At 43.9% G+C, this 23,075-nt stretch overlaps 1 protein-coding gene across 1 annotated transcript in view; it reads right to left on the reverse strand.

The window, feature by feature from the left end:
• Positions 1 to 1,249: 1,249 nt before the first annotated feature.
• rtn4r (reticulon 4 receptor) overlaps positions 1,250 to 23,075 on the reverse strand; it is a 42,654-nt gene continuing 20,828 nt past the window's right edge. Inside the window, exon 2 of the mRNA XM_047341400.1 lies at positions 1,250 to 3,338. Coding sequence (XP_047197356.1) covers positions 1,957 to 3,338 — 1,382 coding nt within the window. The 3' untranslated portion in view covers positions 1,250 to 1,956. The remainder of the gene's footprint in view (positions 3,339 to 23,075) is intronic.

Consider the following 23,075-nt stretch of genomic DNA (forward strand, 5'->3'; position numbering starts at 1 on the left):
AAGCTGCCTGGGGCATTTCATTCAACGTCATTGTGCCGCCTGCGCAACAGTCGCTTAAATATGAAAAAATAAATATAAACTGCCTGGCTGGGTGTTGATATTGACCTTGTTTTAAATTGCATATTATCACATACTCATTGATTTTGTTTGATCCTTCACAAAGCCTGAGGAGGTTGTACAGAGAAAAGAGGCTGTAACTGCTGAAGATAAAACAGAGGCCCGGTTAATTTAATTCCCATGTGAGTTCTACTTAAACCCGATGGTTTCCTGACCAATTTAACATCAAAGTCAGAACAGGTGGCGGCAACTGTTGAAAAGTCGGAGGTGGGAAGTTCAGAAATGTTTATCGATGAAAGGTTAATTTTCTTTCTGCTCTTTCTTTCACTCCCTCTGAGCTCATGCAGGTTTTCTCTGCAGCGTCTCGAGCTTTGCGATGCCAACGTCCTGAAGAGGCTGCGGAGAAAACAAACGAAACCTGAAAGCCTGAGGTTTGGACGGAGGCCAGATTTGACAAAACAGTCGGTCATCCCTCTCCCAACAATCCCGAAAAAAACAATGAGCACGCCACAGTGGGTCCACCATCTGCTTAGGAGGAGGAATGTTATTTGGCTCTTTATGTGGTGAGAGGGACACAACATAATTAAATTCAGGTGCATGTTGGTAATTATTTAGAGCAATTTCGCAGTTTTAAAATTAAAAGTCTCCCTGAAATGCAGTTTTTCCTCACCTCATTAAAAACAGTACACGAGCAAAGGATGGATCCTGATGAGCTGCAAATATTAGTAGAACTAACTCAAAGGTGTAGTTTTCTTAATGTTCTTAGGCAGCAACAAATTATTATTGTCATTAATCAGTAATGTGATAGTAACTGATATTAGTAAGTCAGTAAAAAGTCGGAAAAAAGTAATAAAATATATGATACATTGTACTTCAGGTTTTTAATTCTAATTTGTGTTATTACTGAAAAAGCTTTACATGCTGTCCCTTGCTGCTGCTCCTCTTTTCAGCCTCTGTCTGAAACACTTGGTTCTAGCCCCCCCTTCCGATAAAACACTGTCAACTTGGGGCTTTTTAACTTTGCAGTCGTTTTGCATTCCCAAAAGAAACCTCTTACTCACAAGAGGAAAGAAAAACTGAAAAAGCAATATCCTTTAAAACCCCAACCGTTAAATCTGCTGCAAAATTTCCCGACTGAGAAGCTGTGAAGTCCACGTGTTCTATCAAAATACCACACAAAATCCACAAGATCTACGAAATAAGAACTTTTATTCATAATATATTCATACTTGTACACAAGTAAAATAAAATGCATATCTATGGTTCCTTTGCAATCTCCATAAACAAACCAACAGCATTTAATTCAGTAAATGCTCCCCATATACCCTTTCTGTCATGAAAATAGAACTGAAACTGGGGGGAGGTAAAACATTTGTTTTTATAAACATAAAAAACATAACATTACCCAACAAATGCATCACTTTGAATAAATAATGGGGGGGGAGATCGTTTATGTTCATTAAACCGACCCAACATTCTTTGTGTGCGCTCTGTTTTCCTATATCTGTATTTTTTTTTTGTTTCGTTTTTGTCTTTATTTTTTTTTCCTCTTTTCGTCGTCCGGTGTTCTGTCTAAGCAGCAAAAGCTTTTGGGAGGGAGAAAGGGAGGAGTCTCCGAAAAAGTGTAGCTTAGACACAGTACAGTAAAGTACATAGAGAACAAACAATTTTGGGCACCAATTCATTATATACATTGGATCTGTAAGTGTTCTGTAAAGGCATCCATTTTGTTAAATGTACTCTAGCGTCTTCGTTATTTGTTTGTCCTCACCCGCGACGGGGCCATCGAGACTCCTTGCTTTTCAGTCACTGCCTGTTGTAGATGTCACTGCATCTTTTGTATCATTGTCATGAGCATCAACAATCTTGAGTCCTGTATTCAGAGTGAGATCGGGAGTCCTAAGACATGGCTAGAGATATCCAGATCGCGGGAATGAAGAGAAAGTGAAGAACTTGTAAAGTGGCGCCCCGGCCTTTGATGCAGTGGGTGTCTGACTTTGGCTTTTTGGAACACTTCTTTTTCTTTTTATTTGACGCTGTGGATGATTCCGTATTGTCTATGAGGTCTGGGCTTAGATTTTCCAAGGACTCGTCCAGGGTGTTGGACAAGGTTCCCAGCGGACCATCATTCTGCTTGTTCTGGGTCTCATTTTTTGTTCGTTCTGGGTCTTTATATTTAGTCTTGGACATGTTCTCCTTTTCCTTCAGGGGGTTGTTAGTGATTTGGCGGCTCTTGCCAGACAGGATAGAGGACTTGTCGTTATCTCCGAGACAACACCTGGGAATGGTTTCTCCCAGAGGATTTTCAGTGGAGGGGAATTTCCCAGACTGTGCCTTGGAGCTGAAGAGACTGGTCTGGATTTGAGGCATTTCCACACACCCCTCCAAGTCCTCACTTTTCAGACGTTTCAAGTCTTTTCCTGCCAGGAATTCGGGAACGTTGCACTCCAACTCAGAGCTGGAACCTTTGAAACGCTTGAACCAGTCCCACAAGGTCCTCGCCCGGCAGTCGCAGATCCACTGGTTCCCATTTAAACGCAAATACTGGAGGGACACCAGCGGGTCCATGGTCTCCCCTGACAGGATGGTAAGATTGTTAAAAAACAAGAACAGGGATTTCAGCTTACCCAGATCAGTAAAAGCCCTGGGTTGTACAAAGATAACCCGATTCTCATGTAGCAGTAGCCTATCCAGATTGATTAAGCCTCGTAACATGTTGTCCGTTACTATCTTGATCTTGTTATTGTGCAGGTAGAGATAAGTGAGGTTGGCAAGGTCCAGAAAAGTGTCATCATGCAGGGTAAGAATGTTATTATCCTGCAGGTAAAGGTACTGTAGGGAGAACATTCCTCGGAAAACCCCAATAGGGAGCTCTGACAGGCCACACCTGTGCAGGTGGAGGGTGTGCAGCTTAGTTAAGCCCCGAAAGGCCGTAGGGCTGATGATGCGGAGGTTGCTGTTGTCTCCTATGTCCAGTTCCTCCAGTCTTTCCAGGCCAAAGAAGGCCCCTGCCTCGATGTAGCTGATGTTGTTGGAGTACATCCAGAGGACAGTGAGATTGTGGCAAGAGCTGAAGCTGGTGGACCGCACCACCGTTAGCTTGTTGGTCTGGAGGAATATCCGCTGGCTCCGCACGGGGATCTCAGTGGGGATGGAAAACAGTCCTTGTTGCTGGCAGGCCACTGTGGGCCTGGGCTCACTGTAGCAAACACACTTGGCAGGGCAGCTGTCAGTTTGAGGCACAAGGTGCAGCCACATCACCAGAAACAGTAGTCTCCCCCCTGAAGAGACAGAAAACAAGAGAAGTTGGTAAGTTGGAGAATGCTGAGTCACAATTTTAATACTTTTTACACACAAACGTGTAATAATAGGTAAAAACACAATAGTTAGCCTGATATAAAGTATGTGGGTACAGCTATCCAAAATGACACTGCACATATGCTAACATTCCCTTACATCAAGTGTAAATTTAAGAGCATTGCAAAATAATATCTTCACAGTGATTCAGCATGTATTTTAACAGAGATGTTTTTTGGGGGGGATTTGGGGATGTATCTCCTCCCGCTGCTTTCTCTGCTGACAGGAAGTCCCAAACAGCCAAAGAGAGCCCTGTAGAAGCAGACTCATTTAAAATTGGGTGGGTGGCTTTTATGTGGAATTAGCTTGCACTAATAGGGCGAACATAACTAATGGTGTTTCAGCGTTCCTGAGGTTGACATTTAGCCTGGCGCTGGGAGATAAGCTTTCATGCCAGGCTAAGAGATTGATGCCTGGGGCCGGGGTGGAAAGAGGGCTACGGAGGCCCTGCTAGAGTTTCCACTGCTCAGCCAAGACTGAAGCGTTTTTTTTCCTAAGTGCAGCATGAAGACGAGATATACAAGAGGTGTGGTAGCACTCAGAGAGAGGCTTGTAGGATTCTTGCCCTCAAGGCGTCCATGTTTAAAATAAGGCCTATTCCGCATTTGCTCGCATTAATTATTTCTCCCTGTCCTCTGCCCGTGGTTCATATCAGCTTTCTGCACCACATCACAAGTGAAATGGGCTGGATCGCTACATGTGAATTATCACTTCTGACATTACACTGCTGTGGGTGCAGCGGAATGAAGAGCATCTACTGGGGCTCATTCCTTCACATAGAGATGCAAGTGTCAGTGTCACAGGAATGTCTGTTATCAGCATAAAACTGCAGGTACACCTCCAAATCTCCAAATCCTCTGCAGTTCTTGTCCTTACTGAGGATTTCCAATCTCTGCTCTCATGCACATGTGAGGAATCCCAGACTCGTGGGCATGACAGGTACAGTGAGTGTCTGGAAAGATGCATGAGCCTCACTCAGCCCGTCCTCCATCCCCACTCTCCCTCCTCTCATTCCCCTGCAATATGTTTCGGTGCAGCTCATCTCTGGACCTTGTTAAACGGAGCACTGGTGTGGCCTGGCAGCAGCCCTCTGCTGCACTTTCCCTCCAATCTCCCTGCTCAGCCGTCAGACTGCCACCGGAAAGCTGTCAAGACTTTCCCCTCTTTCTGCATCGTAGCACTTTTCCCTCAGCACTGCCTAACAATAGCAATATTTTATCGCACAGCACGCTTCGCGTATCTCCTCTGCCATCTTCATTCCCCCCTCCTCTGCTGTCTATTCATTAATGGGCTATTTCCATCCACGCGTTGCATGTCAAAGCCCGGTTTCCTCAGCTCTCGGCATAATGGGTCTTGTCTTTGTTAGCATCTGCTGAATGACACCACGAGACCCACAATGTCATCAACTCTATCCCAATTATTTTTTGCTCTCTAACAGCAGCCTTCACATCTGCACCGCGCTGATTGCATTAACATACAGTGCGTTGCAAACATCAATCTGGAATCTGTCTCTACGATTCCACTCTGTCATTATCACATTTCTGAGTAACCTCTGCTTGGCTCCACAGTGAGACCTCTCACCTTCCACTCTGGAGACTTGTCCTGTATCTACAGCGTATACAGCTGACGTGAGAATTGTGTTCACGCTATCGATTTGGCAGCCAACAATGCTGGTCCGTGCACTTTTATTTTCAGCGCTACTTTATTGTCTTTGCTTCAGATCTAAATCATATAGCCAAGATTACACCAAAAGCAACTCATGTTTGGCCGTTTGTCCTAATGGCTGTTGACAGAAACTTTAATATCTTAAAATACAACAAGGTTGTGAGGCGGGAGAAAAAAAAAAGAAATCCGTTCCTTATCGTCTTCTGCCAGCTTTGGTTTCAACACTTAATCTTCCGCTATCTGCTGTGTCAAAACATGGCTCCGAGCACTGCCTTCCTGTGTCAGACCCTGCCAGTGGCCTCTCCTTTGAGAGCTATATTATTGTACAATAGCAATCATCGCTCTGTTTAAGAGCAGACAAGCCTCTTTGTTTCCTCCTGACTGACACTGTGGCCCCTTCAGCTTTGAGTACAGCACATCATTTAACCCCCTCCCTCTCCTCCAAGACAAGCCCTTCTATTTACATTGAGAGGCTGACAAAATGCAATACTGCAGCTTGGAGAATTGCATACGACCAATATTCTTTGGTGATGTAGCGTCCTTGCTTGTGTAATTAAATTGGCTGTCAAAACAAATCCTCCGAACCCATATGATATAGCTGCGGACAGTCTGGTTAGGGCATTAAATTGGGCGTTATATTGGTACTGAACCAAAAATTGGATATTGGCCTCTTGGTGTCCCTTGCTGGTGCCATGAAGGTGAGGATATGATTTTATTCATCCAGCTTCAGGCTTGACAATCTGCTAGACCTGCTGTGAAACCTGTTTAACAACCCACCGAAAGGAATTTCATTACAAGGGGATTTCAGGAAAGTTTTGTCCCGTGGTCAAAAAAGGAAAATTAAAAAATCGAGAGAAACCTGTTTGGGCCTGAAAGCGGTCGGTGCTGAAGATAACTGATATCAGCCAACTGCAGCTTATGTCCAGAAATATTGGTATCGGTGCGTTTTTTAATAGCTGCAGGACACAGATGCACAAACTAAGAGAGTTTTATGAGTGGGTGGACATCGCTTTGTTCCGTTTAATGTTTCAGGCTTGTTTGGACCTCAAAACAAACTTTTGTGAAAACTCAACGTGCATTTCAACCCCCTCCTCGTGCCCTGAAAGCCACAGTGAACACAGAGGGCAAGTTGGGACAGCACATTCGGAGGACCTCCGATTCATCACGGTGGCTTTACTTTGAAGGGCTGGGGATCGGGCAGGGACGGCTAACATGACAGTCTCATCCCCTCGGCCCAGAGTGGTAGTGATGTCTCTGTCACAGATGAATCACGGTGGTTCTCCAGAGGGACCTCCTGGCCCCTTTCTGAAATCATGCATTATTGTGCTGCTCAGAGGCGGGCCTGCATTTAATGTAGTCATGATCCCTTCTCTGTAAGGTTGTGTCCCTGCTGTGAATCCACCCATGCATACGTAAATTGTTTTTATATCATGTTGAAATGAATAACTTAGATAAACTTTCCAGGACGTGACAGTGGTATGAATCCTAAATTTCAGCTTATGCAGCTTTAAATGGCGTTGCATGCTGGGAGCAATTGTGGGCAATTAGTCCATTTTCACAATAACGTGGTAGTTGCTGTGTACCTTTGCTGGACAGGCTGGTGAGGGCATTATATTGCCGTTTTTTGTCCATGTTGAATTTGTTTATTTGCTTTCTCTCTCAAGCCTATCATCAATTCCCGACTATTCTGCTTCCGTCTGCTCTCCCATCTGGTGCACATCACCATTTCCCACTAAAAACAAATATGACATGTGGTCAATCTGGCTACCGAGCTACCGGCTACCAATGAAATGCTTAAAAAGGCAGGTAGTGGCTCAGTTAAACGCTCCTCAATCACACTCAACCAGAAGAGTTTCGCTCAGGCCCCAGGTTGGTGATTAGAGTTGACAAACTAGAACGGCACGAAGTGGATGCACAACAGTCCTCTTTTGAAACCACATTATAATTAACTACATTTGGATTTTTATTTGGATCTGCACTACATTGAAAATGTTCAAAAAATCCCTATGTCACAATGTTGAAGAAAGAAAGAAATACAATTTCCTGGATGTTCTCCCAGACCCGGATCCGCACCAAAACGGATCCACCGTGGAAATTAGTCCTGTAGATTTTGCGTAATCCTGCAAACTACCAAACAAACGCTGATGAAATCATAATCCTGACTATTTCTTTACCAAAGCCTTTCTCCCATAACAACATATTACAAATGTCTCCTGAGACTTTATCAATTGAAACTAACAGACACAGTCAAGAGCCACAAAGTTTAAACAAAAGGGAAAATGGACATTAAGTTGATATTCTCAAATCCTGAGTGATTCATCGAGCCTTCACTTTTGGCTTTAATGTATTTTAATGCCGCACTCTCCTGGATGTAAGCAACTAATTACATCTACTCGTGTTACTCTTGATGAATCCCTTTCCCTGTGCTCTAACTTTTTGGAGTACTTCCTAAAATCAGTACTTCTACTTTCACTTGTGTCGAGTGTATGAGAACCGCGGAGTATCGGTTACCTCGTCGTGGCCGACCGGGAGAATATTCCATTTAAGTTTACTTTGAACCTCTTTCCCCTTCTGAGCCTGGGGAGAAAGTTTTATTGTGGAGAGGAAATGGTCTTCACTTTCAAGAGCAGTCATTGAATTGCAGATGGAATTGGTCGGTGGGGAATATTCACACGGGAAAGGTTGTGATCAAAAAGCCACAGTGGCCCTTTTATAGAAACATTATTTACCCTGACACAAAGAGCAAAGTGTTGAAAAGAGGTACTTTCCTTCCTTTACTTGGTTTTCAGCGCAAATATTCTTACTTCTGGGTCAAGCAAGTTTATTCACTGGTTCATTCAAATACTTTTCCAACCTTGATGTAATTTCCTATTAGTGTCTCAGCTATAAGATGTGTTTCTGGTTGTAATGAATAAATACTACTCTACCATTGATTTAAATAATAAGTGGATTTAAGGTTTATTATTGGAAATATATTTCTGTGCCATATTTTCAACCCACTTCCAAGAACGCCAAGAATGAGGCTCACACACACACAAGCAAACCAAACACACACACGCACACACACACACACACACACAGACGAGCGGGAGAAGGCAGAATCTTGCTCGTCCTTACAACATTGATGAACCAGATGCTATGGTCTTAAATAAAGATGCACACATCAGATCAAACAGGATATTTAGGACATGATGGACCAGCGAGTCAAGCTGGAATCCCTCGGCTTTAACCACGGAGAGTTGCAGGGGCGTCGGCTTCAGCGTGTAGACGAAGACACGATTAGAAGACGAACAGGGGGACAGATGAGGTTGTGTTACACACGCATCTGACACAGCACCAGCCCAAGCAGATGGCTCATGAATAACTGTCGGGACCAGCAGTCGACTGGCAGAAGGAAAAACACAGGCTGTGTGGGAAAGGACCATGTACAGAGGCCTTAATGCACGGAAGTCTCTCTTTGTCCGAGAGAGAAATGTGATCAATACCTGTAAATACACCTGACTCGGCGTAGCAGCGGTAGGCAGATAGGCTGCCACGTTGCGCTACGGAGAAGTGACAGCGGTAACAATAGGCCAAGAGGTGGCAATACCCTGACAGTGAGGGAATGAGCTCGCAATCAGAGGGCTGTCGGATCGAATCCCCGCTCAGCTGGCCAACGATTGGAGGAGAAAGTGGAAGTGAAGAGTTTCTCCTTTGCAACAACTGCCATCAAATTACCATCGACCCTTGACCGACGCCCTGAACTCCCGAACGCTTCGATCCGTGTTGTGCTCGTCAACGTCTTTGCTGCTTTTAGCGGTGAAAAGCAACTTGGCAAAGTAGATTACCTCCAATAAGTACAATTTCTGAAGAACTCACAGTAATTTCATGCAACTTCACATTCAATTCTTTATTCTCCACTTTTACAGCTACTTATACCTCCAAACTCGATCATTAGCTTATACAACATAATAGATTGTGAGATATTTAAATAACCTAATAGCAGAGATTAACGCTAATAGTTCAAATGAATCTTTAATGGCTGCAACATGCTGTTTCCCCATTAAGTTTCCAGTAATGATTTCACATAAGACTGACGTTCTGCCAGTAAAATGGAAACTGCACTTTTGAAACTTTGAGTGTTATTAATACTTTATAAGTGGGAATCATGTGGACTCGCACTTAAAATGACAATGACATGTTTTACATTGAGAGCGGCCAGAGTCGATAATCTGACTGGTCCCACGTTCCACATACAAATGATGCTGCTCCTCCAAATCAATAATATCAATATCAGGACCCTATCAGTCGCGTGAGTGCCCGTATCTTTCAAACCCGGTGCCAGTTTGTGCTACAGGTTTCCCGTTACAGATTTGTCGACTAAAAGCCAAGGTTGCGATTTTGTCAGATGTGACAAAGCTCCTCCAGAGCCTCCGGAAATATTATCTAACTGTTCAGGACTCCTCACGACTTTAAAATCCCCTCTGACGTAAACAACCCTTTAAGTAAAGGATGGATGCTTCTAACACTGGTGACTGTGTATATGGGCAGGATTTCTGTGACCATCTATCAACCCCCGTTGTAAAAAATGACGATGCTTTTTTCTCGTAAATTGAATTTAAAGATGGCTGAAATAGAGTTCGGTGTGCTTAAATGCCAGCGCAGTGGATTAATCGTGGTGCGGTGGCATAACGCCAGTGGATTAGAGGGCAGAAATGGCACATTCGTCACAATTCTATTGCGTAGTTGGCATCGGACCAAGCCGCCCTCAGTGCTGCTCAGCTCACTGTGAAGTGTCCCACGGACGGCGTCGGGAGTCATGTCTACCCATGAGGGTTTTGCAGGATGCCTGAAGTCCAGCTTTGTTCCCGCCTCCACGTGTCACAGACATGGGCAATTTCCACATGTGAAACCACGTATAATGTTTAATTCAAGTAGCCACCAGGCACAAGTGTGTGTGTGTGGGGGGGGGTTCTCCAGATGTTTTCCTTAAGCCACAGAGAAGCGAAAATCTGGAATGCCCTACTTTGGCTTTTGTGCCGTGCGGGGCTGCCAGTGGTGCAGCCGGGCGTTATTTTTTTGAGTGTATAAGTTTATATCTTATCTGCTCGTGGCTGGAGAGCAAATAAATGAAGGTAGCCGCTGCAAGTACACACATCATGTGTCAGAGTGTGAGCTCAGCTCCCAGGCAGACTTTAGCAAGGGCGCTAACAGCGTTTTTAGAAGGCATCCTTTTTTATTATAAATAGCATCGCTCTCTTCAGAGGATTGTGTGGAAATTTATGCAGCAAAGAAAGATATCAGATATCAAATATCAGTACTTACTGGTTTAAGTAAGTTATAAACAGTTTTCTCCCTTTTTAATTACACAGGCTTACAGTGTCGTCACATGTCTTATGGTAAATACAGGACAGGTTTGTGAAAGGTAAAACTGATGTTTTTAATAATTTCAAATTAGTTGGATTGTTATCTGTGTCTATCTAATGAATTTTATATGAATGAATAGAGGTTCAGAGTCCCAGGGAATAGAACAATATGAATGTAATCAGCGAATAAATTGAGTTATAAGTTGATTTTGAGTGACTGTCTCCCAGAAATGATGTGTTAGATGTTAATTATGAAGTTGGTATCACTGGAAAAAGAAGAGGATTTTGTGTATCATGTGTGCACCTCCCTATTTGAATATGTTCACCGAAGGCCCAGCGTGTTGTGTATTTTGAATTAAATTCTTCTATTTCAGGTGTTAAAAAAATGAAAAAACATGATTCACCACTCCCAAAATTGAGTCATGGTATCTCATGCAGTTCCGGGGCTCTCACATCAACAATGTGAAATTGCACTGGCATGAAGGCAAATGAGGCATAATGAATCACGGCGGTATTATCTAAAAAGGATGACAGCCCCAGTGAATATTGGATGATAGCTTCAGATAATGCTAACACCTCCTCGTGTGAAGTGTCAGCTGGAGAGGGAGAGAGCGGCGACGGCGCCCACAGGCAGCCCTCGTGTATCTGGGCACGTGGAGATGAGAAAACACGGCGAGGTGGACGGAGCAGAGAGAACAAGCTGTAATGGCTGGTTTCACAGTTTGTTGCTGGTTTGATGTCACTGCAGCCTGTCGCTCCTGTAGAGCTTAGTTGAGCTCACACAGAATAGGCTATTCTGTTTTTCTACACCTGGAAGCAAGAGTTGATACAAACATTATCCACTCTGATAACTTCATTATGGGAAAATTCACATGTGCAGCAGCGGCCTCTCTCAGACTGGCCCTCGTAGAGCAGCTGTAGCTCTGGATGAGGTGTGATTGTGTGAGCTGTGAGAGAAATAACGTCAAATTTGACTCATCCTGTGCGTAATTCATTTAGTTGGATTAGAGAAAATTAGATTGCAAATTGAGAAAACAAATTCATCAGTTTGCCGACGCATGCAAATACAGGAACGCGCTGCAAACTGCAAAACACAACAACGGAAATGTTTCCAGGGGACCCAGAAAACTGATGAACCTGCTGTAGTTCAATGGCTTGTAAAGTAATTGAAGTCTGCTTCTCGTCAGTTGTGATGGAACCTCACAAAGCGTTAACTTGCGCCGGTTGAGCTCCGTCGAGTTGTGTGTGTAGGAAAGAGTAGCTGTGGCAGGGGAAACCAAAAATAATTTCTACGCCGCCCGCACCTCTGCTGCTTTGTTCTTGACATGGACGCTCGACTTAACCTTGCAAAGCCTTTGTGCCCGGGATAGAAGCAACTGCGAGCGCACACATTAGTCATTCCAAGGTTATGCTTAGGTGAGTGCACTGTACAGCACAGGAGGGTTATTTAGAGTGGGCAGTTGTTCTCATTCATGTGAAAATGCAGTGAACGATACAGGTAGATCCGCAGCCTGAGGCCGAGATGAGCCTGAGAATACTTCACACAAGACAAACGATTCTTGAAGTCGTGACGTGTCATCCACCCCCTGTTGCACTGACTGGCTGCAATCACCTTTAAAAACCAGGAGACCAGAGTGAGACCGGGCAAGAATATAAAAGACAAACATCACTGATCTCGTCCTTACTGAAGTGGATGCCGTGCATACTAAGCCCATATGTTGAGGCATGAGAACACACGTATGCAGATGGATCTCCTGCCCCAGCGTTCACATGTGCAAGTGGCCATGCATAATTAATGCAGCGTTACCTTGAACAGGGAAACCAGATCTATTCTGCACTTTATTCAAAAAAATAATGTTCTAATATGTACTTAGATTTTAATTCCTCTTTTTTTGTGTGTGTTAGAAACAAAACAACGCTTGAGGTGAGACACTACATGCAAAAGCATTTTTGTCTTTTTCTATGCACATGCATTCTGAGATTTGGGCCGGTTATAATGTCTTCTAATGGAAAGAAAAAATATATATATACACATTAAAGGGTTTATTACCTCCTCCACCAAGGAGGTTATGTTTGTATCTGCATTCCTTTGTCTATTAGTAAGAAGCATTACACAAAAACAAACTGGATGGATTTTTCTTTTTACATTTTCATACATTTCCAAGAGAATATTTAATTGATCCATGAAGGAAAAAATCTGGCATATTTAGGGGACTGATCTATGTGTGAAATCTGGTGCAGCTTGATTGAATTACAGAGGGCTGTTGTGCACCATTCTAGTTTAAATCTATCAATCAAAGCAAATGAGCATAACAATAATAACAAATTGCCTCTTTTGCACATTTAAACATAATATTTCAGAAAACTTGAAATGCAAAATGAATTGCTTTAATGTAAATAACCTGTAAGTCACCGGAAGCGCCTTGAACAAATAGGACACTTCTGTTTATATAAGTCGGTCTTGCAGTTTTATTTCATGGTATAAATCCACACACACACACACACACAAAGGATGATGGAGCTCATGAGATGATATGTCATGCAACACGGTGCTCAGCAAGCTGTTATCTGTGCTGCTCGCCGCAGAGCGTTTCAGCTGCAGCGTGACATATGGCACAATACTCATTTGGAGGAGATGAAAAAGAGGAATCACGTGGGACGTGCGGCCCTGAAAGAGCCGGGCATTTTAATGACATGTGAGTGACAGGGAGCCACTGGATCGCTGTCTGCGACACGGAAGAACACGGGATCTCAAGAGGAAGAAGATGAACGGTGGAGATAAACTGGGAAAGAGGAGGCGGCACCCAGTTTGCAGTTTGCACTGAGTGACTGGCTCGCTGTGGTGTGGTTGTTATTTACATGGCCTGTCTCATCAAATCAGCACGGCGGCGTGTTTAATCTCTCAACTCATATTTACGGCGGATTCAATTACCTCATCTCGCTCAACTCATATGCTGCAAAGTGCCATCTCACAAGGTGGCCATTACTTGTCCATTATATCAAACAATGACAATGCGTAGTTTTCTTTTTCAGTCCCTGTGCATGACTCACCAAGACACACGGTGCAGGACGGAGACTAAATGTGCCCACAAGGATGGGAAAGAAAGTCGCCAGAGGAAGGAGGAAAAGAAGGAAAGAAGGACATCCTGAGACTGGCAGAAAATGAAAAGAATAAAATAAATAATTAAGTCGGGCGGCTCATTGTGCAAGCGTTAACTACTTCTGGCCAGCTTTCTTGTAGATCCATCTATTTTGGATGTGTAGGCAGCCCTGGAGGCATGTTGACCTGAAAAAGACAAACCTCTCCCTCCCTTTCATCTTTTGAGTCAGTCCCAGCAAGCAAATGAATTAGAGCCAATAACACGAGGCCTACTTCTGCTGTTCTGCCCTGCAACAAGAGTTGTGTTCTCAGCACGTTGGAGATATATATATATTTTATAAGAGGCCTCTTTTCCGAAATAGTGTTGTCAGAGGGAGACGTTGGGATTTGTTGTGCAATAAAAACCCGGTAAATATTTGTGGGGGCATGCAGCAGTACTCTCCGAGAGCACATGTAGGTGGATTTCTGACATCAGTAAGGTATAGGATCTCATATCTTCCACCCGCCTCCGCACACATCTGATTCATTCTCTACCCTAGACCTTCCACTTACACCCAAAGCATGCGAGAACCGCAGCTCTGAAACTGAATTTAGCCAGCGCCTGTTGACTCAAACCGTATTTACTGCATATTCTAAAGCACAGAGGAGAATAGAGACCTTCAAGCCCACTACAAGGTCTCTATTCTCCGCCGTGCTTTAAAGAGAAATGACAGCCTTGCAGCAGTTTGACTGAAAATGAAACAGCGCTGCAAAAATAGTTGCAGAATTGGGTAAAAAACGGGAGGTAAATAAGAAAAGACCTTTTTCTTACAAATGGAAATACTGGACCAGAAGTCAAATAAGTAAAAGAATAAATAAAGTAAAATAAAAGATGAGAGTCGGAGGACGGTAGAAAATGACTAAAGCGCAACTTCCAACTTGGATTCCATCAACCTTGAATCCTGTCCAAAGCTAAAATGACCATTTACTCCCCTTATTATTATATTTTCTGTTGTAAAATATCATAAAACTTTCAAGGTAAAAAACGTTGTTTGAGAATCCACAAGGCAAGTCAGCCATCTTATCTTTCAGCAAGGGATCAGACATGACCTGACTGCATTATCTCTGCAGCGCAGGATCTCCGCACTACAGCAGAGGCACACTTAGTGGTGTTGGGAGTTCAGTGTTCGTCTTTCACTTTCATGGGTGAGGGTTAGATGCAATGGAGTAATGGACCCTTGCGGCAGACAGTTTTTTTTTTGTAGGGACATCCTCACTTTCTTTTCTTGGCACCCCGAAAAAAAAAAAAAGGGAAAGAAACATCTGCGGCCTGGTTGTTTAATAAGCTCACTTTAGAAGAGGATCTTATAGCGAGCACTCCCTCCTTTGGAAGAATGAAAGGAGAATGACTTGTGCATTATTTACCACCCGCCTCAGTACTGCCGCACCCTGAGCAGACAAAGTGGGCTACTGCAGGAAAATGGATTTTCTGCAGAGCAGCTCCGATAAGAAGGATGGAAGGTGGAAAGGACAGAAAACAGAAAATGAGGCGATGAATACAGAGAGATATTAGTAACGTCGCCATCCAGCCGAGCCCAGAATCAGTTAAATTTCTTTGCAGCAGCCTGTCTGCTATCTGCTGCTCTCCCTCCCCGTTGGCCTGATAAGGGCACTTCTTTACATCAGAGGCCTCCACGGATCAGTCACCTTTTTCACTGGAAAGGTCGAGCGCTGGCCCAGAGCTCACTTCGTGCTGGGAAGTCATCATTCCTGCTCTTTATCTCCCAGGTGAGGCATGATCCGAGGCTGAGTGCCATGCCAGGCTGCCCCCAATATGCCCTCTCACCCCCTTAAACATCTCCCTCGCACCACCTTGGGTTGCATCCAGAGAGATAGAGAGCCGGTGACGTACGAGCGCCGGTTTCATGGCAAAGCAGCCATCAGATAAGCCTGGAGTAAAGATCCAGTAGTGGCAAGTTGTCACGGTGGCACACGGCAGTATCTGAGCAAGGAGTTGGTCCGGCTATCTCCCAACCACCTTTACTTCTGAACAAGTGAGCCACAAGATGAGAGGAAGGGATAAACATGTCAGCAGATGGCAGCCACCTGAGACTTTCCCCTTTACGTCGCAGAAACTAAAAGGGGAAAATAAAAAGCATGCCCCTGGAATCCAACGCAGGTGTGCGTGTGTATGCAAAGCCGTGTACAAATGTATGTGTGTATCGCTGTTGTGCTCCCTAGTCCCAAAACGACCGTGGCGCTCTAAGTGATGCGCTAGCGCAATTTGCGTGTCACTATACTGTGGGACGACCCAACTGACAAGACTTCCTGCTTTGCTGCCTGGGTAATGAGTCATTCCAGCCCTGGAGAAAAACAATCTGGTATTTTTAAACTGCATCCTTCAGCTGTTCCTTTCTCCCCGGAGCTCCGGCTCGTAAGCTCGTGCTGGATTGTAATATGAATGCCATTTCTAGTGCTTGTGCTAATGGGCCTGATATGTCTGAATAATACAAAAGCATTACAGGGCTTTTAACGGTACTCCTGGTCCACCCATGCCCGGCTGATTAAGACTTAATGCTCGGCACCACGCATCAAAAAACACAAAATCTGCGCTTGTTAAGAAACTAACCAGGAGTTTTAACACCGAGAGTCGTCAAGAAAGGGGAAAAGAATTAGTTTTACTGAAGTGTGAGAAACCATCTGCCCCATCAAGGTTTCTGATCCCAGGAGCGAACGAGACTTGGACAAGAATGTACTGATGCATATTACAATCAAGAAGCAGGTAAGTGAAAAAGGAGATTAGCTGGAAGACGTGCTCAAGTAGCAGAAGCACATTGTTAAGATCCTGGTGTTAACGTCCATGTCTTAAATCCTGTAGGTGATAGTACTGATGAGCTGATTTACTTTAAGTCTCCTGATTTGTCTTGTTTTCTTTGTAACATGTGAATTTGCATGTATCCCAAAAAATATCTGCTGATCTTTTATTCCTTCAGCAATAAAAAGTTTAAACTGTTTTTAGGCGTTGTCACTTATTACTTTATTAATGGCATAGTGACGGGGTGAAATGGAGAAGATCCACAGCAAAGGGCCGGGTCAGAACCGCAGTTGAAACCGTTTTTGAACCAATTTATTTAAATGTGCATCTCACATTTGTCTTACTTGTGTCAAAAACCTAAAAACTTTGTGCTTTTGTGGGGAAATCACAGACTTTTTATTATATAATAAACAATTATTAGAGTGTTATTACAGTCCATTTATTGTGTAAGCAGCATATTCCTGATGGGGTTAAAGTGGAGCTACTAGTAACTAACTGCAACTCTCTGAAGGAGTCTTTCTAAAATGTAAAGGAAAATAAGATGTAAATGAGAAATGGAAAAAAGCCCTTTATGTATAATAATGTATTAAATGTACTTATCTGCTTTCACCCAGCGAAGAATGATATCATTAACTGCCTGAATAGAAGATAGTGATGCTTAAGTGAATGGGAGGAGAAATATTTCCTCTCTTTGTTCTGGTTCCTTTATCAACTTCCTCTTTGTTAAGGCTTCTCGGTCACTGTTATCTCAATCACCCTCAAATTCCAGTCAGTGCTAATAACATATTGCTGACTTGGCATGTATGCAAAAGTCTTTCAAATTAATCTTCTTTTCTGTGCCACATCCTTTTGATTTAGTTGTGTTCATATATACGACAGGATGTTCCACTCCCCTCTTGGTTTGCACATGTGCCTTTTTTCACATTGCGCGTACAGGGTTTATTTTATGCTGCGTGCGACACGCGGCCCTGACGAGAAACAAGAAAGTAAAACGGACAGCACAGAACCAAATCCCCCTTGATCCCCTCGCGTATGAAAACATCTGAAGTCCTCCGCATTCTGCTTACACAGACGCCAGCATTGTGCCGCATCACCTGAGCAGCCAACACCTGACGGCAGGGATTTCAATCACTCTGCTGAGCTTGTAACCCTCGTCTCCACCACCTCCTCCCAGCGCAGCCACCCACCACCGTCATGCTAATTTACTGGTGCACACTGACGCTCACACTTTAGAGCTCAGAACCCATCATGGGCTGGCAATTAAAGTAACGCGTGATATGAAGCCGGAGAACGACAGACAATAACTTTTGCTGCTCTCCAGGGGGGAATATCCGTTCATTCGCAGGTCATGAGGCAACATGGGCTCGGTTATACACACACATGTTTTCCAAAGAGGAAAATAGCTCAGAGGCAGATAACACAAAGAGCAGGGAGAGTCACTGTGGCTTCACAGGTACACCCGTGCATTTCTACAGGGCATCTGGAAATAGCAGCTGTGCAGCAACAACAGTGGTTAACAATAGATTATGTGTGCTCTCCCACTTTTGTTGGCTGCATCTATGGTGAAGCGCCTCTGGTAAAGTAGAGTAAACAAGAAAATAGCAGGTCTGTGTCGGCTGAAAGCAACAAAACCACGCTCCCGCAGATTATCATTAGTCTCACCATGCAGCCAGCAGAAAATAAGACAAGAGGCTTGTGCCGTAATGAATTGAACACAGATTTGGAAAGAAAAGCAATAAATCAGCGTGTGTCTGCATTACCTTTGTCCACGTTAACTAACAGAAGCCTCTAATAGGCTAATCTTAAAACTGTATCCACAAAGCTTTGGAAAAACAAAGCTCTGTGCCGCAGCATCGTGCTTACGGAGCCGGCACACTTCCTCATGAACATGACATGACATTTATGATTAATGGCATTACCGGCTGGCCCGAGATAAGGGCTCAATTAGCTGCGTGAGCAAGGACCTTGACTTTATCTCCAATGACTAATCCCATGGCTTTTGTCATGATCAGCAAGAGCGGAGTTTTAATCCCGGCTTCTGAGCGCCTGGCGTTGGCCCAAACACAACTGATTCATTAGCAGTTAAAGATCCTGCTGCACAATTCATCGCAGCGTTATGGTGGCTGCAATGTTTATGTCAAACCGATCTTTGCCATAAACGTGCTTCCGCAATATCAGCAACAACCGTCATTGGCTCATAAATTGAATTAAGTCTTTTAAGTGAAATGAATTCATCCACCTTGTTAATATTTTAGAAAGAGGGGCCTCTTGAGAGTTATCATCCATAACAAGCCCACTCACCCTCCCCGGGGACCGTGCTGCCTACATGCTTGCGCTGATGCTGGTTTCCTACAAATACATTTCTTGCTACGGCAGCATTGCCCAGGGAGTTTTGCTGAACCTCGTAATCTCTACAGAACTGTCAAACAACTGTGGATCTCAGGCAACTGTAGTACAAAGTGTCCCCTAACAAGGCTTTTAATATTTCACCAGTTTATCCATTGGAAACAGTCAAGGACAATCCTTTCAGTCTTGCCGCTTTAATTTGGTGCAAAAACTTTTAGCGAGGCATCGCTAAGGGTCCTTGATTAAATATTTAAAAAAAGGAGTGCAAGGAGAAATCTTTTAGAGAACAGGGAAGGCTACAGTATGCAGGGAGGTATAGAGTCGGTATAAAGCAGCGTGGAGTATGATATAGTGGCATTTATATGCGCTGATAAGACTCACACAGCGGAGGGGATCTACTGTGGTAGTCGGTTCTGCAGTAAAACCCATCCTGCATGATGCGGCACTTTGTAGCACTCACCCTCTGCAGGGAGAAGCGTAGCACACCATCTGTTCCCTGATCCCCAGCAACAACAACAGACAGACAAACGCAGCAGACAGACCAGCAGACACAGGCGGGTACCACTCCCGCACCAGCAAAGCATTGTGGGAAAAACAGGGAGGCAGTTACACGGATGCAAGGCAGCTAAATGCGGGATGAAAGTAGTCATCAGCTGCTAGGATTTGATCAGGAGGCCTGAGCTGACACCACGCTCCCAGGAATGATGCAAATTGAGGCAGACACTGCAAAGGAGCCGCCGCGCAATAAGAGAGAGTCGATGGCAAAGCGAGCGGGATAAAGGGAGATGATGGGCTGGGGCAAAAGCAAAGCAGAGAGAGAGAGAGAGAGAGAGAGAGAGAGAGAACGTGGCCACCACACACTGAGGGGGCCACAACATGCAGGATACAGGCGAGGGGGAATATGGGGTGAGAGAGAGCGGGCGTATCGAAAGAGACAGCGTGCACCATCAGAGACTTGACAGGGTGTGCAGGGGGCACGGGGAGCGGGAGGGGAAAGAAAGAGCGTGAAAGATTTGGGGATGCAATCCATTTTTAATCCGAGATGCCAGACGTCTGCACCACTCGCCTCAATCAGAATGCTAAGTAGCCCCGATGAATGTTATTTTTGGATTAAGATTAATGTGGGTGGCTCACCACATGCAAGCCCACACCAAAACAAATATGAGCAACGTGCGAGTGCAGGCGTGTGCCACTGCAGAGCAAACACGTACACACAGTCTAAAGTGGAGGATGGAAGAGGGGAGAGATCTAATTGTCCAAATATGCTATGGACATGAGAGGAAGGCTTAAGCTTGCCCCCTAGTGTTCATCCCGGTCCCTGATGGCAGAGGAGCAGCCGAGTGCAGAGACGTCTCCATCTTAACGAGGCATTAAGTCTGTTATTACATCGTAAACTCAGATTTTCATAACACAAGCACAGGAAAGTCCACAAATAGGGGGATATGAGTATGTGACCTGTTTTCAGCCTGTGCTCTTGAAATATTGATGTCTCAGTGCAGGTATCTGCCTTTTCTACTCTCGTTTCTAGATAGTGATGCACAAAAAGAGAGCTGCATTGAAATCCATCAATGTCACTATTAAGATTAATATATTAATGGTTTCACTATATTTCAATGTATATTATACATGATAATAATTGTAATATACTATGTTATAATTTCTGGTAAAGGGTACTTACAGGAGATAGATAGATAGATGGATAGATGCTTGAATCCATATCTACATGATTAATATGTAACAAGTATGTTGATGAATAATTAATGTCCTGCTACAAAGGCCATGAAAAAAACGATGTCCTACAGTGAGAAAAAAATAGGTCGACATCTTCATGGCTAATGGTTAATGTGCCTGTGGATCAACATCAAAGTCAGCACCACATTAATAGAAAGATTCATTATTTGAAAGATAAAAAAGGATGCGATCTATTAACGAAAACCTTTTTCCACTTGGGCTCTGGAAATTCTCCATTTTGTATTGCCAGCAGCAGATTTGATTAAATAATGTGCGGTGATTCAACAAAGAAAAACGCCAGAGCCAGGGAAGCAAAGGGAAGAAAACACACAAGAGACGTTTACGTCCAACGTGCTTGAACCGAGGAAAGGACATGAAGTTGTTTAATGGAAGTGGAACTGGATGTGGACACTGTGAAGTTAGGCCTCCATGATTCAACTAACATGATTAATCAGTTCAGGAAAACAAGCTGGACAGTAAATTGAAAGTTACAAGAGTTTAAACGAACAAAATGAATATCATGTCACCAGAACCATCATCTTCCCCTAAACCTGAGCAAGAGGTTTTTGTGCCTAAACCCCCGACCCTTTCACCGTACGTCAATCATCGTTACCATGACTACAAAGTTGTTGTACGCCCGCTGCCGTATATCTGGGAGGACCAATGTGGTCGAGTTGTCATTTCCACCGAGCAAAGCCCTGCAGAGAAATGTCCGCAGTGCTTTTCGTCTCCATGCAGTTCATTTATGTTTTGTTAACATTTTCCAGCTGCACACGCAGGCAATATCTGCCTGTGTGTGTCTGTCCGTGTGTGTGTGTGTGTGTGTGTGGCATATTCATGAGAAACGTTATCCCTGTGTCCGCGCAGTATTCGCCAGAGAGACGCTCTTAACAGTTTTTGTCTCTTGCATCACTTTGTTTTGAGATAAGCTTTAGCGTCTGACAGCTCAAATCCCTCTAGTCGATGGTAGAAAAGGCAAATCATGGCAAAGTGACAGAAGCAGCTTAGCTATCGGCTTAACATGGTTATCACTGGTGTTTTAGTTTTTTGTAGATATTAGTGAACGCTGTCAATAGTCCTAATTAAGGTAGATTCCAATAATCAAAACGTTGTCACGACAGGATTTATCCTCCGGTGAGGTGATTGTTTTAGCCGACGAGAGGAACCAAACCCTGATCGATAATCCATTTGTAAACAAAATGGTGACCTGAAACAGTAGCACAGCTATGATAAGATACCATGCATTTTATTTGTGGATCGAAATGGACCAAAGTGCATGAACCCTTCATTAATCTTTGTACTTGATAAATCACATCCTCCAAAAAAGTTACGTTCAGTTCATGTCTGAAAATGTCCAAAAACATAAAGAGAATCACGCCTGATTGATAGAGGGAACCTGAATGTTTGGTAAAGTGATAAACAAGTCATATGACAAAACAAATTTTAGCTCTCTTATGTTTTATTATATCATATATTATTCTACATTAACACACATGGAACATTATGACCACGGCCCTAAACACAAACTGCCACAGATCCCTCCTGACACATGCAAATAGTGCACACGCCCCGGGGCAGCCTGCACCCACACAGCATATATCACTTATTATATGTGTTTGATATGTTAAGTTATTGCCATTTTTGGTCTTTTATCGACGTAATGTACAGCAGAAATATGTAGCTCTGTGGCACATTAAATTATGCCACAGAGCCATATTACTGCAGTGAAAAATATCCTACGCCTTCTTAACCTCATCTTTCTTCTGACCTTTCAGGCAAAGTCCTTCATCCCGTCGAACTAGCGCAGGATTTCTGATGCAGCGGCCATGAGCGTGTTCTGTCGTCGCTGCGTCATCTGGTGTTTAGTTCATTCCGTCCTGGACGTCTGCGAGAAGGACACCCTCCATCATGGATGCTACAGTCCTCATGTAATATATATGCGGCTGTGCATTGTGTCGGCCGTGCTATAACGTTGCATGATTCATCAGCTCATTTATAAATCATAAAAAATAATCGTGCAACATTTTTCAAAATCACATTGACTCCAATGTATTAATAAGAAAAGTACTGAATAAATCTTCACACCACTCTGCCCATGCTCCTGTTTGTCATTGTGGACATATGCATTCGGGGCCTGGATGGTGCAGTGTTATCGCTGTGTTACTCTCTGCTGTTTTTATTTGTTCTTTCCCACGATTTGCAGTCTGGGAACCGAAACACTGGAAACCCTGAGAGTCGACCTCTCTGGCTCCCAGTCAGCGGTTTGTGTCCCATGAGCACGGTAAAGCAGAGCAGCCTTGGTCTCACAGGAAGTGTTGGAGAAAACCATCTTTCCCATCAGAAGTCCTGGAACTATTTCTATCTCACTCTTTTAGCTGTTTTGTCTCCGGTCTCCTCTTCTCGTTATGATTTAACACCCCCCCGACAACCCGCTGATATTTGGACCAGTTATCTGAGCATTTCATCTTCCCTCGGTGGGAGAAAGTGGTTGTTTTACACACGGCTCCTTTACACAGGATACAGAAGGTGAAAGGGTCACGCATGTTTCTCACAAAGGAACGAGTCTCATATTCAATGAATTTCCTCTGGTTCCTCACCCGAGAGCTTGTTCCCACACTCGAGTCGGTCGGTCACTGCACATCTGGACACGGAGGTTACGACCTAATGTCTCCGCTCTGGA

This window comes from Hippoglossus stenolepis, chromosome 9 (genome assembly GCF_022539355.2).
Source record: "Hippoglossus stenolepis isolate QCI-W04-F060 chromosome 9, HSTE1.2, whole genome shotgun sequence".
NCBI classification, from domain to species: domain Eukaryota; kingdom Metazoa; phylum Chordata; class Actinopteri; order Pleuronectiformes; family Pleuronectidae; genus Hippoglossus; species Hippoglossus stenolepis.